The sequence below is a fragment of the Malus domestica genome, chromosome 05, assembly GCF_042453785.1.
Source record: "Malus domestica chromosome 05, GDT2T_hap1".
Taxonomy (NCBI): domain Eukaryota; kingdom Viridiplantae; phylum Streptophyta; class Magnoliopsida; order Rosales; family Rosaceae; genus Malus; species Malus domestica.
Window position 1 is genome coordinate 33,014,114 of NC_091665.1, and position 16,740 is coordinate 33,030,853.

The 16,740-nt window shown below is 40.8% G+C and overlaps 1 protein-coding gene across 1 annotated transcript; it reads left to right on the forward strand.

Moving 5' to 3' along the window:
- Positions 1-11,267: 11,267 nt before the first annotated feature.
- On the forward strand, positions 11,268-15,026 carry LOC139196215 (uncharacterized). Its single transcript, XM_070821886.1, has 3 exons — positions 11,268-11,295; positions 11,455-13,682; positions 13,920-15,026. Exons 1-3 carry the CDS (start codon positions 11,268-11,270, stop codon positions 15,024-15,026), a joined length of 3,363 nt encoding a protein of 1,120 aa, XP_070677987.1.
- The last annotated feature ends 1,714 nt before the right edge of the window (positions 15,027-16,740 follow it).

A 16,740-nucleotide genomic window follows, 5' to 3' on the forward strand; every position in this document is an offset into this window, starting at 1 on the left:
TCACCAAAGAGCAAAGCTTCGCCTTACAATATCATCAAATCATCACTTGCAAGTAAAAAGCTAAGTGTCACCCTGTTCAAGAGGAAAGCTGTGGAAAGTCAACAAGCACGACCAATGATTACTTATTAGTTCTTTTCATTGTCTTTTATCGTGATTTTCAATTTTTCGTTTGCAATTTTTTTTATTTATTTTTTATTATTATTTTATTTTCTTGCGTTACTTAACTGAATTATTTCTTTTCTTTGCAGGAACTTTTGGTTATTTCCACCCTTGAAGTTGATTGCAGAATTTTATCTTGGGGGTCATCGCTTGATTTTACTGCAAATTAGGGAAGTTTTCAGTCCAATTGCTTTATTTTGTTTCTTATTATTTATTTATTTTATTTTATTTGCGTTATAGTGTTTTTTGACATTGGGGACAATGTCAAGTTTAAGTGTGGGGGTAGAAATCTCTAGAATTTCATTTGTTTCTGTGTTGTTGTTTTTTGTTTTCTTTAAAAATAAAAAATAAAAAAAAATCGGAAAATTTAAAAATCCAAAAATATTGTCTTGTTTCCCTTATTGTTTTGAATTAGATTTTTGCTAGTTTCCCGATCCAATGATATAATTGGATCAAATTCGAACCATGATCATCAAGAACTTAGTTAACATGTGTTTTGTGAAATTCCTTATTCTCTTGTTAGTTTTGTACATGTTTGACCATCTTTGAAAAACCAAATGCACATAGCCTTGTTAATGTGAAACTAAAGTATGACTTAAAGCTTCATATGTGAATTTAGTGACCATATACATCCTATGTGAGTTTTTGAGCCTATTGAAAGTGTGTGCATTTTTCATACACTCCTATTTTTTTATGTGTGATGAACTTATGTGAGATACATCTCTAGAACTTGCGTAACGATCTTTCGAAATGTTTGTCATTGATTGCATGAATTTGGAAATGATAGAGGCATTAGGTTTACCACTATGGCCCAAATAACCATGTTTCCCAAAGAAAAATGATATCATTAGATTGCCAATTTGAGCCGTGTATGTTGAGCCTTTTATTTCTTATCACCAGATATGTCTACCCTTATACCTGAAACATTTTTCCTTACCCTTTCCAAGCGAGCAATGCGAGATTGTCTTATGAGAAATGTTTGTGAAGTACTTTGAAGGTGTTTGGCAAAAGAATAAGTGTGGGGGTATTTCATGTTTGTATTTAAAAAATAAAAAATAAAAAATAAAAAAAAAAGAAAAAAAAAAAGAAAAGAAAAAGAAGGATTGTATACAAAGAAAATAAAAAGTTTTTAAAGTTTCAGTTTAAGGGTGTGGTTGGAGGTGCTAAAAGAATCGTTGGAAAGGTTGAGTTCTTATAAATCTAAAGAAAAGAATTGCTTGCAATGTAGCTTGGAACTTGTGTTTACCTATTCTTTCATTTCAATAACCCTCTCCCTAAACCTCATTACATCCAATAAAAGTCCTCTTGATTTAAGTTTTGCAATTATGACTGTGGAGAAGTGATCTTTATGCAAGCTTATGGTAGAAATTTCACATTTGATTCTTTGAGCGAAACACATTAAAACTAAACATATATGTGATTGAGTGTATATCCCGTGAGAAGGTTACTAGTTTGCATATGATGATTTTAAAAATAAAAAATTGAAATTGCATTAGCATGGCTATCTCACACACTACCCTTCAAGGATGATTCAAAGATTACTGCTAATATTTGAATAAGGAAGATGAACTTGGATTAACTTGTTTGGTGCTAGCTATGGTTCTTGATGATTTGTTTTCTTAAATGAAATTCTATGAGGGTCACATAGGGGGAAGCTAATGTTTTTCTTGTTACTTCTTGTTCTTGTTTTCTTTGTTTTGCTCGAGGACTAGCAAAAGTTAAGTGTGGGGGTATTTGATCGGATCATATTTATATATATTTTTACTTTAAATTCACTCGTCTTTTCTTGGTTAGTTCCTTATATTTTTGAGCTATTTACGTTATTTTTGTGTTTATAGGATTTGTTATGCAAAGAAAATAAAAATAGAACAAGTGAAATTTTATTCGTGAAAAGCAAATTTAAATTACAATATTGCTAACCCATTGTGACGCTAAATGATAAACCAATATTTAAACTATATATTTCATCATTTTATATTTCTTTTCTTGTCTAATTTATTTGGAAGCTTTAAGTATCTATGATACTTTTGATATATTGTGTTTGTAGGAGTAACATGATCCAAAGAACTTATTTTTCTGCTATGTGGGGCTGCTAGAAACTAAATGAAAATAAAAGGAGAGCACCGGGAGGAGAATATAGAGGAAAGCAAGCTGCCTTTGCAGCTGGAGGAAAGCAGGTCAGCGACAAAGGGATCCAAGAAAGGCAGAAGAGAGAAGGCAGCGAGGCTGCCAGAGAAAAAAGAAAAAAAATATAGAAAGGGAGGGAGAGATCAGTGCGCAGAAGGCGCGGGGAATAAAAAAAAGACAGCTGCCTTTGGCAGCTGGAGAGACTGCAACGGGAAAGCAGAAAATATAAGAGACGTGAGGAGGGCAGAGGCGCAGCAGGAACGAAGAGACGTGAGGAGAGGCTGACACGGCAGGAGTGAGAAAGGCAGAGAGAAGCAGCAAGGCTGCAGAGAAGAACAAAAACAAAGGCAGAAAATAAAGAGGAGAGACAGCTGCCTTGCGGCAGCAGAAAACGGAAAGCAGCGAGAAAGGCAGAGCAGAAGCACAGAGGCAGAGAGCAAGCTTCTCCTCTTTCGGTTTAATCTTTCCAAACTTATATTTTATTTCTATTTTAATAATGTGTAACTAAGTTTATTTTGGCTAGAGGTTAATTCAAAGCCATGAATATATTTGTAATATGAATTGATTACCTTCAGTTGTGATTTCTGAGTTGTGATTTAATTTGCTTAACTGCTTGATTGATAACTTATTTTTGTATGTCGATTAAGGATGCATACTTAATTTACATGCATGAATTTGATGCTAGAATATAAGTGAATTTCACCTAATCGTTATGAACTTATATTCACAAGTAGTGAAGGTTGTTATCCACAATCGTGTTAAGTGAATTCTTGGCAAGAGTATCATGCTTTTCATAGTTACGAATGCCTCGTCAATGCTTATAGTTTTCACCAAGTTTAATGATCTTTGATTGTATCTCTATTGTGCTTTTCACGTAGGGGACTTTTGAAGAATGTTTTGAATTGTTGTATGCGTTTTCCCATCCAATTCAATAACTTAAGGAAAACTTGAAGATTAAAAAAGTGCTGTTCACGGTTAATCTGAAGTGTTGAGATTCACAATTTATTGAAAGAACAACTGAAAATCAATTTAGGTTGCATATGTGTCATGTGTAGAGAAGAACCCTCTAGCTAGTCTATCACTTATCCTTTCACCTTAATTTCATGCTTTTGTCAATTCTGTAATTTATTTAAGTTCAATTTACTTTTCGTCAAAACCAAACCCCCCCCATTATTAAATTATATTATTTAGTTAGTTTTCATTGTTGTTAGTCTTTTAATTCAAATTCCGTCCATTTCAGTTCCTAGTGTCTAATTTGATTGTTTTCATTATTTTGAGTCATTCTAAGTGTGTTTCGAGTTATTAGAGTTTTTAGCCTAGTTTTGTGTCCTTGAGTCTTATTTAATATTTTTAAATTAATTTAGAATAGATTAGCAATCCCTCCTAATCCCCGGCCTAGAACGATACCCTACTTATATCTATACTACAATTGTCAAAAGAGGGTTTAATTTGTGTGTCAAGTAATTCTCGCATCAAAGACCAGCTCTGCATCCTTCCTCCTCAATCGGACAGCCATGCATGGTTTCGACGCGGTCCGACTCAGTTGCTTAGCATTCAGCAATGGCATCCACGCTTCCATTTTCGTTCATCATGCCCTCCAAGACATCTCTAAATCCGCCGGTCTTTGTGCCGTTTTCTGCTGCCTCACTCCACCAAACCCCGCCTGCTGCACATGGTGTGCACACCCGGAGCAAGTGGACCTCCACGTCAGCCCGCTCCTCCTCTGTGCAAACCTGCATCTCTAAACTTACCACCTCGTCGTCGTTCTGAACCATGGTAGAGCAGCAGCATCCGAGATAGAACATCTTCAATGTGGCACTCATCTGCTCTCTCGTCGCCGGCATTGGAGGACATGCTCTGTCTCCACCACCTCTGACTCTCTCTACTTGCAGCAATGACTTGGCGACTGGATCTCTAGTGAAAACTTTGGTTCTATCCATGGCAAGCTTCTGGACTCCGGCACCGTGGCCTGTGAAAGTGCAGGTAAAGAAATTCCCATAGGTGGTGTTGAGAGTGATCATCGTTGGTAGGCTCGTGAACTCTTCGTGAAAACAAAGGAATTGATCTCGATCTTCGATGAGGTCGATGATGACGGTGGCGGCTCTGAAGAGGGTTGTGGGAAGCGGCTGATGAGACGATTGAAGCTTAAATCGACTACCTCAAGACTTGGAAGGGCAGCAACAAGTCGTCTTCCTCCTCCTCAAATACATGATTGGCCACTCGCAACCTGCCATGGAAGCTAGAGCAGCGGACGAGCAAAAAAGTATGGAAGCAAGAGCTACGTCTGCCTCGAGACCTTCCTCTGCGACGGATCTTCCTCTCCCGCGCCACCTTGCTCCTCCTTCTTCCTCCTACAAACTCCTATCCTACACCCTATATATATATATATATACGTATGTATGTATGTATGTGTGCATATAAAACTTACAATATAAAAAAAGGGAAAAATAAGAGACGTGGTGGTACCACCGAAAGCAAAGAAAAAATAATAATAATAGCAAAAATTCAATAGGGTCATGATGCAGTGTGTTTGAGCACTACCAAAAGCCAAAATATAAAAAATAAAAAAAGGGAATGGTGGAGTCTTTGGTGCTCTGGCACCATGAAAAAAAAAAAATAAATAAATAAATGGAATCTTGATTCATCATGGCACCATGTGTGAGAAGCCAAAGGCAAATAATAATAATAATAATAATAATAATACAAAAAATTAAATATATATATATATATAATTTAAAAATTAAAAAAAAATTAAAGAATTTAAAATAAAAAAATGTTTTATCTCTGGTGCGTCTGGCACCATGATTAAAGAAAAAAAAATGTTTGATGTTTGGTGCTCTGGCACCATGTGCAAAAAAAAAAAGGGAAAAGAAAGGAAAATATATAAAAATGGATGGTGCATCTAGCACCATGTGTAAAAAAAAAAAAAAGCATTAAGAGAAATAATGTCCATTTTATTTATTTTTTCTGGAAATTTTACATAAATTTGCATTATACATACCTATAAAAATAATAATAATAAAAAAAAAGTCAAATCAAATTTACAAGAGGGGATCTTCAAAGATGATCAGGTGGCGCCTTATCACTCGGCGGAACTCCAGGAAGAAGAGGCACCGAAGGTTGATCATTTGGAGCTTCATTACGCGGTACAGCCCCAGAAGACGAAGGCAAATGCTGTTGGAACAAACCCACAAACCTCTGATGATCAAGTAAAATCTGACCATCAGATTCCTGCATCTAGTTAATTTTCCTCTTCATGTTTGTGGCATAGTTATGTGCGAGCCTGTGCAACTGTTTGTTCTCATGCTTGAGCCCTCTAATCTCCTGTTTTAGACTCATCACTTCAGCCGCCAATGATTCAACTTGACGGGTTCGAGCAAATAGGCGTTGGGCCATATTAGACACAGAACCTGCACACTGCACACTGAGAGCCAGAGAATCCTTAACAGCCAACTCATCAGACCGTTTGGAAAGTAGTTTGTTATCTTTGGGAGTGACAAGGTTCCGGGCCACCACCGCAGCGGTCATATCATTGTTCATCACCAAATCCCCAATGGTAAGAGGACCAGTAGGGGATACGAAGGATGGGCGCCATATGTTGTCTGGAGAAGGTGGGACTGCCTCTTCACCAAGGTTCAAGTCAAGACGACGGTCGGAAGGGCCAGACATTTTTTTCAAAAGTGTTGAAAGAAAGAAGAGATCGGACAAATCAAGATCTTAGAAGTGCAAGAAGGGAGTTTTTACAAGTGAAAATTCAAGTGTGTTTTGAAACGAACTGCGTGCCTCTATAAAAAAAAAGCACTTGATGGGATTTCAGAGATCGAATAGGCGAGCTCAAAATTCGAAGAGGCCAATTCAAAAATCGAAGAGGTGCTAGCTTTCTCAAAAGTTGGGCTTGCTCGGAAACCACGAGCGATCTTCCTTTCCAGACTTGTCCGCACTTGTCACATGCAACCTCTACACTCGATGGAGCTCAGAAATCGAAGAGGCCAATTCAAAAAAATCGAAGAAGCAAGCTCAGAAATCTGAGAGGCATCTTGCTTTTCCAGACACATCAGCACCCATCACACGCAAACTCAGCTTTGCGGAAATCACGGGTAATTTGTCGAAGTTCCGATCCCAGATATCGAAGAGGCGCCAGTCTTTTTCAGCCGCATCAACACCTGTCACATGCACACTCAGCTTGGCAAAAATTACGGACAATTTGTCGAAGATTTCTGATAAAGAAGAAAGCACGTGAAACCATACTGATCAATCACTCAATGGTTGCCGACACGAGTGAAAGAATAGTACCTTTACAGGGATTAAAGGACTTCCTATAACTGTCCACCTTTACCCTCCATAGCAAGGCAAACATACAGAACATTTCATCATCTCCGAGAATGTCTTCCCAACGAAGCCTCTCGAGTCACCCAGTGTTCCTTATTCCTTGGGGTACCTCAGCAAACAAATGACACCAAAGCAAAAGTATCTCATATCACCAGGGTAGAAAGCAAGAGTATCTCATATCATGCGTTCTCCCTGTCCTTTCCTTTGTCCTTGTTCTTACCTACAAAGACAAGGATAAAGAAAACAATATGCCGGAACCTCCACTCAAACTCGGGTAAGGAACCGACTGCTTGGAACCCTTCCCTGATTGCTTACCTAGCACTGCTCTCGAGTACTCGTCTCCCACTGCTACTGTACTTCCAAAGAAGCTGCCACATTTGCCTGAAGAACAGATAAGGCAAGTGAAAATAATACCTTACAGCACGTGGATACAACGTGCAGAAGAAACAAGCAGAGAAGACTGCAGAATGAGTCTGAGATGAGGAACTTGAAAAATGCCACATCTGCCTGAGGAACAGATAAAGGAAATGAAAATGATACCTTGAAGCATGTGGAGACAAGTGCAACAAAGCACGTGGTGATTCATCCACTACTTCTTCAAAATCAAAAGTATCTCATATCATCAGGGTTGCAATCACTCTGGAAGGTGAACTCGTTTTGACCCTCAAATTCTTGGGTTGACTTACTAAGCGTTGTGGGCTGCACGTGCCGATTCACCACCCTTGAATCAAATCCTTAAAGATCAAGTCATCAACTGGAAGAAGAGCCCATCAATCTTGAAGATCATACTGTTGACCAAACTGCTCAGGTGTGAATTAGAAAGATTGAACAAAGCAACAAGTAGCCACGACTTCCCCTCGTGCATGCTTGCCATGTGTCGAGTCAACCTTCAAGAATCAAGCCTCAACGACCCTTGAAGAAGCTTCCAGCCAAATTCAAAATCAAGCCTTGACGGCCTTTGAGGAAATCACAAGTCCAATTCAAGATCAAGTGTCTACCACTCTTGAATCAAATCCAGTTTAAGATCAAAGCTGTGGAAAGTCAACAAAGCGCAAAAACAAATACGTGGCGATTCATCCACTACCAAAGACAAAGATCATCTACCACATGAAGCTCCTTGTTGTCCAATTTCAACCTTCAAGATCAAGCCTCGACGGCCCTTGAAGAAATTTCAAACAAAAGTTCAAGAACAAGCCTCGACGGCCCTTGAAGAAATCTCCAGCCCAATCAAGATCAAGCCTCGACGACCCTTGGATCGACATCTACAGTAAGGGACTTCAAAACGCATCTTCTACACGTGACAAGCACATGTATACGACGCGCCTTGAAGTGGGGGCATTTGTAGACATCGAAATTTCGTTAAATAAATGTTGACCGATAAATCAAAGTTTCAACGCTCATGTATTACATAAATTTTACATGTAGCGTGTGTCTAAAAAAAATCAAAATAAGTTGGAAAAGTCATCAAACAGGACACGTGTCAACACCTGGCAGAAACGACTTATTTCATCTGGAATATTATATTCAAAATTAGGCCTTGGAAAATTTTATAAATAGAAGCCAATTTCATTCATTTAAGGGGGGAACCAATTCATATTACACCTTGAAGCTCTGAAGCTCTGAAACTCCGAAGCTCTCAAACATCCAGGTTCCTGAAGAATCAAGAAAAGCCTTCTTCGTTCTTCATTCATCGTTCTTCCAAGATCAAGCCCCAACGACCTTTTGGATCAACAATCATCCACCAATTCAAGATCAAGCCCCGACGGCCCTTGAAGAAAGTGTTCATCGTTCATCCTAAGATCAAGCCCAAACGGCCCTTTGGATCAACAAACATCCACCAATTCAAGATCAAGCCCCAACGGCCCTTGAAGAAAGTGTTCTTCGTTCTTCGTTCATCGTTCTTCCAAGATCAAGCCCAAACGGCCATTTGGATTAACAAACATCCACCAATTCAAGATCAAGCCCCAACGACCCTTGAAGAAAGCGTTCTTCGTTCTTCGTTCTTCGCTCATCGTTCTTCTAAGATCAAGCCCCAACGGCCCTTTGGATCAACAATCATCCACCAATTCAAGATCAAGCCCCGACGGCCCTTGAAGAAAGCACCATCGTTCATCATCCGTTCATCCTAAAGACCAAGCCCCAACGGCCCTTTGGATCAACAACGTCGACAAATCCACACATCCAACCGTTCTTCAAGATTAAGCCCAAAAGCCCTTGAAGATCCGTTCATCACTGTTCTTCAAGATCAAGCCCAAAAGCCCTTAAAGATCCGTTCATCACCGTTATTCAAGATCAAGCCTTAACGGCCCTTGAATAAACACTCATCCTCAAGATCAAGCCCAACGGCTCCTTGAAGATCCGCTCAAATCCACCTTCAAAGATCAAGCCCACGGCCCCTTGAAGAAACTTCCAACAATTCATCCAAGATCAAGCCTTAACGGCCATTGGATCAACGAAACATCCACAAATCAACACCTTACAGAGATCAAATCAGAGGATCAAAATAGAGAGAGATTGTAACCCAAAATCATCAAATACAAATATTTGTTTCAGCACGTTGTTCTTGTCTCTTTCGTTTCAGGAAATTTTCGTGTTCACAGTAACTCAGCAGAATCGAAGACAACAAAAAATATATATGATTAATTTAGCATAAACTGAATTGCAAGTTCAAATGCAAGAATGCAAATGAAGACAATTCACTCCATTCTGTTCAGCAAGGGGATAAAGAGGTGATGAAAATAGTATGATTTAGTGATCCTACCTTTAACTTGATTCGAAGGAAGGGCATTGAATGTTGACTCAACAAAATTTTGCACATGAATTTTGAAGGAAAAAAAGATAAGCTATAAGTCATTAAATTAGCGCAAAATATGCTTGTCCTTCGAAAAGGAGCTAAACATATCTAAAACTCGAAGCTGAGAGAAGAACAAACAATATATCTCATAAAATCCACAAAATCCTATACATGGAAATGTAAATACCTACCACTTTGTATTGATTCTTTGGCAGAATCACTAATAGCATCCAGCCTTTTCTTGCTTGGAGATGCATAACTCAGCTGCTCATTATGTGGGGTGGCCGGAAAACCAGTAGTTTCACCATTACTGACAATATTAATGCTCGAATCCTCTTCATTGGAAAACAATGCAAGAATTCACCAAACCAAAAAACTAAAAATTGATCGCAGCAAAAAGAGCAGGATTTTATCAAGCCTATGCATAAAAATATACACAAAATTTCCAACCATATCATTCCAACTAATACGATAATATCAATAGACTTAGCCAAGTTGTGCGCTTATACATCTAATCAGTTTGTTAGAATTAAAAAAACATCTAGAACTATGCTTTATCCGAGATCTGTGTGTATGCAAAGATTGACACACACACACACACAAAAATTAAAAGAATAAAGGGAGACAGAAAACTGAGAACTGTATGTACACTAGATGCATCTCAAGAATGATTGATGAAGGAGACGCTCTTTTTTCTTTTCTTTAGACAAAGTAACTAAAGTGATTGAAAAACTAATTTAAATCGTTGAATTGCTCTCATCATACTTTGTATCTGTTTTAGGCAGCCTTAATTCACATGATTGCGGACATGCAAACATCGTGGCCTTGAATTTAAAAAACCATAATCAATGCAGTGCTGTTTGGGCCCAAAATAATAGTTTGGGCCGAGGGTAGGATCACTCTCGGCCCAGGAGGCCGGGCGGCAAAAGGACCATGGATCAGTCAACCCGTGGGAGTCCAAACCTAGGGCGGTTAGGACGAATCCTAGTGCAATGGGGAGTCTCGACGGGATCAGATATCCAGGAAACTAATCCAGCTTAGCTAAGGACTAGGTTCATAGTCCTAGTAGGTGTAGGACTGGTTGAGGTGATCCGGAGAGGGAAACCTAGTCCGAGTAGGATGTAAACTCGGACTCAAGGTTCAGTACTATAAATAGGGGACGCTGTGCATCAGGAAAAAGCCCCCTGCAAATCAATACAAAATTGCCCTGCGCAAATTCTCACAACTTGTGATTTTTCTTTTTCCTTTTTCGCTGACACATCTTCCGTTGGTATCAACAGCACTGTGGAAGCAATCGGTGATATCTTAAGTCGGCATAGATAGCTCTGTCACCGTAAAGTTAATCGGTCTCGCAGTATCTTCCGTTGGCATCAACATCACTGCGGCGAGAACGGTTGATTACCTATCCAAGTCTCGGTCGAGAAGGGTTTCTAAATCCTTATTGGTCGAGGTCATCTCATCAGCCTTCTCGGCGAAGTGAGGTGTTACAGTTATTACATTCGGCACATTGAAAGCCGAATTTAATATTGAACTTCGTAAGAATAGTAACCTTGTCTTCAGGTTCGAGAGCCCAAGAGGCCGAGACGTGTTCCTTTCTCGGCCGCAATCGCAAGACGCAGAAGTCAGTGGCGCGACCCAACGCAACATCAACAAATTTACTCCTCGGCCGATCTCGGCCGACGAGTTGGCACGCCCCGCATACACCGAAGGACGTAGTTAGCTCATTAATTACTCGGCCTGCCCGCCACGTAGGCTTGGTAGTTTTTAGGGTCAACATTTTGGCACGCCCGGTGGGATCTAGTGCTAAACTACGAAGTTCATGCCAATTGAAACACGATCGATAAAAAAGAAGACAGCTATGGGAAAGTCGATAGCCGATTTACCGAGTCAGAGCATAGGACAGAGTGTGCCATAGGCGCAGAATCCCCTTAGCGCTGGTACACCTGAGTCCACGAGCGCGACTCGCCGAGAGAGAGAAGTTAATCTCGGCGGTCAACTCCGTGGTTTAGAGATCCCTAACAGAAACACATGCGTTCTCAATGAAGGGATAATAGAGGAGTGTGATGAGGATGGTGGTGAAGGATCTGACCCACCAACGAGGTCGTTTCTCCGAAAGCGACTGGACGAGCAATCTCGGTCAGTCGAGCAGACGTTCAGTCGAGGTATCGATAAGCTGCATGACGCGATACTCAGTGCCAATGATCGACAAACCAAGCTGCTCGAAATGCTGGTTAGTAAAGTTGGTGGCAGCAGACCTTTCGACCTTCTCCAGCATTGTCCCCCAGGAAACAATCCGGTACCGATTGTACCGGTCGATCCTATTCCTGCTCCGCTCAAACCAATTAACTTGGAGAAAGGAGGAGGGTCGAATAGTAGGACGGACGGGACCGACCAGAGGGTCGAAGCAACACCTGTTGATATGACCGAAGTTCAGCGGATGATCGACTCGGCCATGAAGAAAGGGCCGAAGTTTCCCAAGTTCATTCATCCGCACCCAGCTTACGTGGAAACGTTTGGGTACCCGAAGGGTTTCAAGATCCCAGATTTTAGTCTTTTTGCCGGTGAGTCGTCCCTGTCTTCGTTGGAGCACGTGGCTCGTTTCACCGCGCAATGCGGAGATGTTAATAGTGACTTTCATAAGTTACGGCTGTTCAACTTCTCATTGACCGGCTCGGCATTCGCTTGGTACATTAATTTACCCCCCAATTCCGTCCAGAACTGGGAAGAGTTGGTCGAGAAATTCCATGAGCAGTTTTATCGGCCAGGAATGGAGATGTCAGTTTCTTCGTTAGCAAGGATGGCTCAGGCATCTGATGAATCACCAATGGATTATCTTACTAGGTTCAAGTCAGCCAGGAATTGGTGCCGAGTACCTTTACCCGAAGTAGAATTCGTCAAGCTTGCTTTGAACGGATTAGACGTCGAATATAAAAAGAAATTCTTGGGGGCAAACTTTCGGGACATGTACGAATTAGCCCAACATGTCGAACAGTATGACTATTTGCTCCGCGAGGAGAAGGTTTCGAAAACGCCATCTCGGGGGACGCTTTACAAGAATCCTACCGTCAACTATGCGTCCACCGAGGAGGAATGCGTTAGTGTGGATGCGGCCGAGATAGTGATAGATAAGCCATACGTTTGCAAGGCGTTGACTCAGGTTGATTCTAGAGAAGTCAAAGGCCGCTCGGCCACCGAAGGAGCATTGAAACCGTCAAAGGTTTACACTTTTGATATTACCAAGGCTGACGTAATTTTTGACCAACTGTTGTCCGCAAGAATTATCAAGCTTCGGCCTGGTCACAACATTCCTAAGGCCGAAGAGCTTAAGGGAAAGGTGTATTGCAAATATCACAATTCGAGTAAACATACGACAAACAATTATGTCGTATTTCGCGACAACGTCCAAAGCTGGATTGATAATGGTAAACTGAAATTTCCCGAGAAGAAGATGGGTATTGACACTGATCCGTTCCCCACGGCAACCGTGAATATGGTCGACGCGTGCCTACCTAAGGACAAAGGGAAAGGGAAGGCCGAAGTCGTTACGATGCAACGTTTTCGGACTCAGAATTCTCGGCCACGCTTCATGGCCGATTTCCGTTCAAACGCACCACCTACGGCTTTAACGGGACCCGCTGTTGTCAAACCTATGATGGATTATACTACCGATGAAGACAGCGGGACGGCGGTTTTGTGCAGGAAATGTAGAACAAAGGTCGAGAGTGAGTCAGAGGAGAAGCCCCCTTCACTTGGGACGGAACGACCCGTGGCCGCAACCCGGCGTAATGTTGCCAATATAGGCCAACATCAAGGGGTTTTTGACAGGCTTGGTCCTAAAGTACGGATGGAAGAGATACCCCCGGTCCGGAGGCGCATCGATTTTGATGATTCGTTCTATGACGATGATTACTACAAACGAAATTCTAGCAGCTCAGAATCATCGCGGAGCCAGAAAACCTTCAAACCTCCTGAACCTAAAGATCAACGGTGGTATACATATCATTCTTCGAGGGGAGTTTACACGACACTGTCCAAATCCCAGAAACGTAGGCACCAAAGGATAGATTGCATGGCTCGCCGACGGGCAGCCTATGAAACTTCGGTCCCTAAATGGCGGCCGAAGGACACAATTGCTCCCGATGATGAGCGACCAAGTCCCTCCATCATGACAGAGTTGGTTCAAGGGAAACGGTTGGTCGACCGAGCTGTTGAAACTACGTTCGAGGAGGCTGATAAACGGATCAAACTTCTTCTTCGGCCAGGGGAGATGAAGGCACGGCTCGAGTTTTTCAGGCAAGAGGCCGAAAGCAAATTCGCACCGCCAGCTATACAAGAACCTTTGATCAAAATTTGACGGAATTTGCATCCACCATTCCTTGGGGAGTCTTTGGAGTATATGCGAGAATTTCATAAGAAACATTCGGCCAACGATTTGTATGGTTTGCCGAAAGCATGCCAGGACACCATTGATTTGGTCCTGACTTGTCCGGATGCTGAGCGGATCATCCAGAAGACCTCAGATCCAGGATTGAAAGCAAGGTTCCAGCACATACGAGAAGCTCGTGTCCTTGGATTTGGAGTCGACCCGTATACCGATATCGATACAGCCGACCTTCCTTTCTCGCTCGAGGACCTTCAGTATTTGCGATATCACTTTGAAGTATTTTCAGCGGTCTCTCTCTTCGGCCTTACGGCCGATGAAATCGCACGTATTGCTCGTCTAGATGCTTATCTCGACACGAGGGATGCTCGGCTACATTACCAGGAGCAGGTTCAGGTCATGACCCCAAATACATTGTCAATCTCTGAAGCGGTCACACAGAACCAACACGTCGCCGAAGCAGCTCCGCCGAGTGACGTCATTGAAGAAGGAACAGAAGAGTATCGGTGTCTGACTCTGACGACAACTGAGTCCGTAGTCGCCGACCAACCGAACGAGGAGTGTCTTGACCAGATGGGCCCATCAGTCCTGGATAATATGGAAATCAGTATGGTTCATGTGTTACCTGCCGATTTCCAGTCAAGCACGGCTCAACCAAATTTCCTTGATGGCGATGTGGTTGCTGAGGAACCTGGCCATGTTGATTTTGTGTCTATTGCTGAAGGCGAGTCAACAACAAAAGATGATAATCTAAAGGCCGCTTTGGCCGAATTGTTCCCTCGTTCATCATCGGCCAAGCTTCACCATTTAAAGCCATTGTATGTGACGGCCCATATCGAGGGATATCCAGTTTCTAAAGTTTTTGTCGATTGTGGAGCTATCGTCAACATCATGCCTCTGAACATCATGAAGGCCTTACGCCGTTCGAATGACGAGCTCATTCCGTCAGGAATCACAATGAGTAGTTTTGTCGGCGACAAATCCCAAACAAAAGGGGTACTTCCGTTAACTGTCAATATTGCTGGTTGCACCCACATGACCGTCTTTTTCGTAGTTGATTCCAAAATCGAGTATAATGCACTGCTCGGCCGAGATTGGATCCATCAAACTAGCTGTATTCCTTCTTCGTTGTATCAAGTGCTTGTCTTTTGGGACGGCAAATCGGTCACTATTCATCCGGCCGATAGCCAACCCTTCGAAGCTAACATGATCCAAGCCCGGTATTATGATGACTGATGCGAAATAAATAAGCACACAAATTAAACCCTCTTTTTGACAATTGTAGTAAAGATGTAAGTAGGGTATCGTTCTAGGCCGGGGATTAGGAGGGATTGCTAATCTATTCTAAATTAATTTAAAAATATTAAACAAGACTCAAGGACACAAAACTAGGCTAAAAACTCTAATAACTCGAAACACACTTAGAATGACTCAAAATAATGAAAACAATCAAATTTAGACACTAGGAACTGAAATGGACGGAAATTGAATTAAAAGACTAACAACAATGAAACTAACGAAATAATATAATTTAATAATGGGGGGGTGTTTGGTTTTGATGAAAAGTAAATTAAACTTAACTAAATTACATAATTGACAAAAACATGAAATTAAGGTGAAATGATAAATGACGGACTAGCTAGAGGGTTCTTCTCCACACATGTTATACTTGCATACAAAATGATTTCCAGTTGTTCATTTAATAAATTGTGAATCTCAATACTCCAGATTAACCGTGAACAGCACTTTTTTAATCTTCAAGTTTTCCTTAAGTTATTGAATTGGACGGAAAAACGCATACAACAATTCAAAACATTCTTCAAAAGTCCCCTACGTGAAAAGCACAATAGCGATACAATCAAAGATCATTAAACTTTGTGAAAACTATAAGCATTGACGAGGCATTCGTAACTATGAAAAGCATGATACTCTTGCCAAGAATTTACTTAACGTGATTGTGACTAGCAACCTTTACTACTTGTGAAAATAAGTTCATAACGATTAGGTGAAATTCACTTATATTCTAGCATCAAATTCATGCATGTAAATTAAGCGTGCACTCTCAACCAACATACACAAATCAGTTTTTATACGAACGGATAAGTAAATTGAAATCACAACTTATGAAATCACAACCGAAGGTAATCAATTCATATTACAAATATATTCATGGTTTCGAATTAACCTCTAGCCAAAATAAAATTAATTACACATTATTAAAACAAAAATAAAATAGAAGTTTGGAAAGATTAAACCGAAAGATGAGTGAATTGGCGCTCCACAGATTCTGCTCTCTGCTTCACGCTGCCCAAGCAGCTCCTCCTCCCTCTGGCAGCCTTGCTCCCTGTACTGACTTCTCCCCCCTTTTCCTTGTTGCTGCAAAGCAGCAGAAAAACCCCCTCCCTTCTTCTCTCTGCACGTCTCGTATATATCCTTTTATTTCCTCACTTTATTCCTGGCGCCACCTCCTTTCCCACGCTGCCAGCCTTTTTATTCCTTATTATTTCCTGCTGCTGCGCTGTCCACGCTGCCCAATTGGCAGCTTTGATTCCCTCTGGTTCTTCTTTTTCTATCCTTTTTATTCCTGTCCCCCGCGCCTCTCTTCTTTCCCACGCTGCCAGTGCTTCCACCTACCACACTACTTAAACAACCCAATTATAAATATATATATATATATATATATATATATTATATATATATATATATTATATATATATATATATTATATATGTATATATTATATATATATATATATTTTATGCTCTCCATTATTTTTCTCGTGGTCCACCCGTGTTCCACAATTTTCTATTTATTATTTAAAACCCATTTGTGCTATTTTTATTTTCTTTGCATAACAAATCCTATAAACACAAAAATAACGTAAATAGCTCAAAAATATGAGGAACTAACTAAGAAAAGACGAGTGAATTTGAAGTAAAAATATATATAA

What these genes read in the sequence shown, in the direction of transcription:
- LOC139196215 (XM_070821886.1), top strand. Translation starts at nt 11,268, where the DNA reads ATGGGAAAGTCGATAGCCGATTTACCGA. An exon ending in GTCGATAGCCGATTTACCGA is followed by an intron (nt 11,296 to 11,454) that starts GTCAGAGCATAG and finishes TTCTCAATGAAG; the next exon opens with GGATAATAGAGGAGTGTGAT. An exon ending in TTCGGCCAGGGGAGATGAAG is followed by an intron (nt 13,683 to 13,919) that starts GCACGGCTCGAG and finishes CGGATCATCCAG; the next exon opens with AAGACCTCAGATCCAGGATT.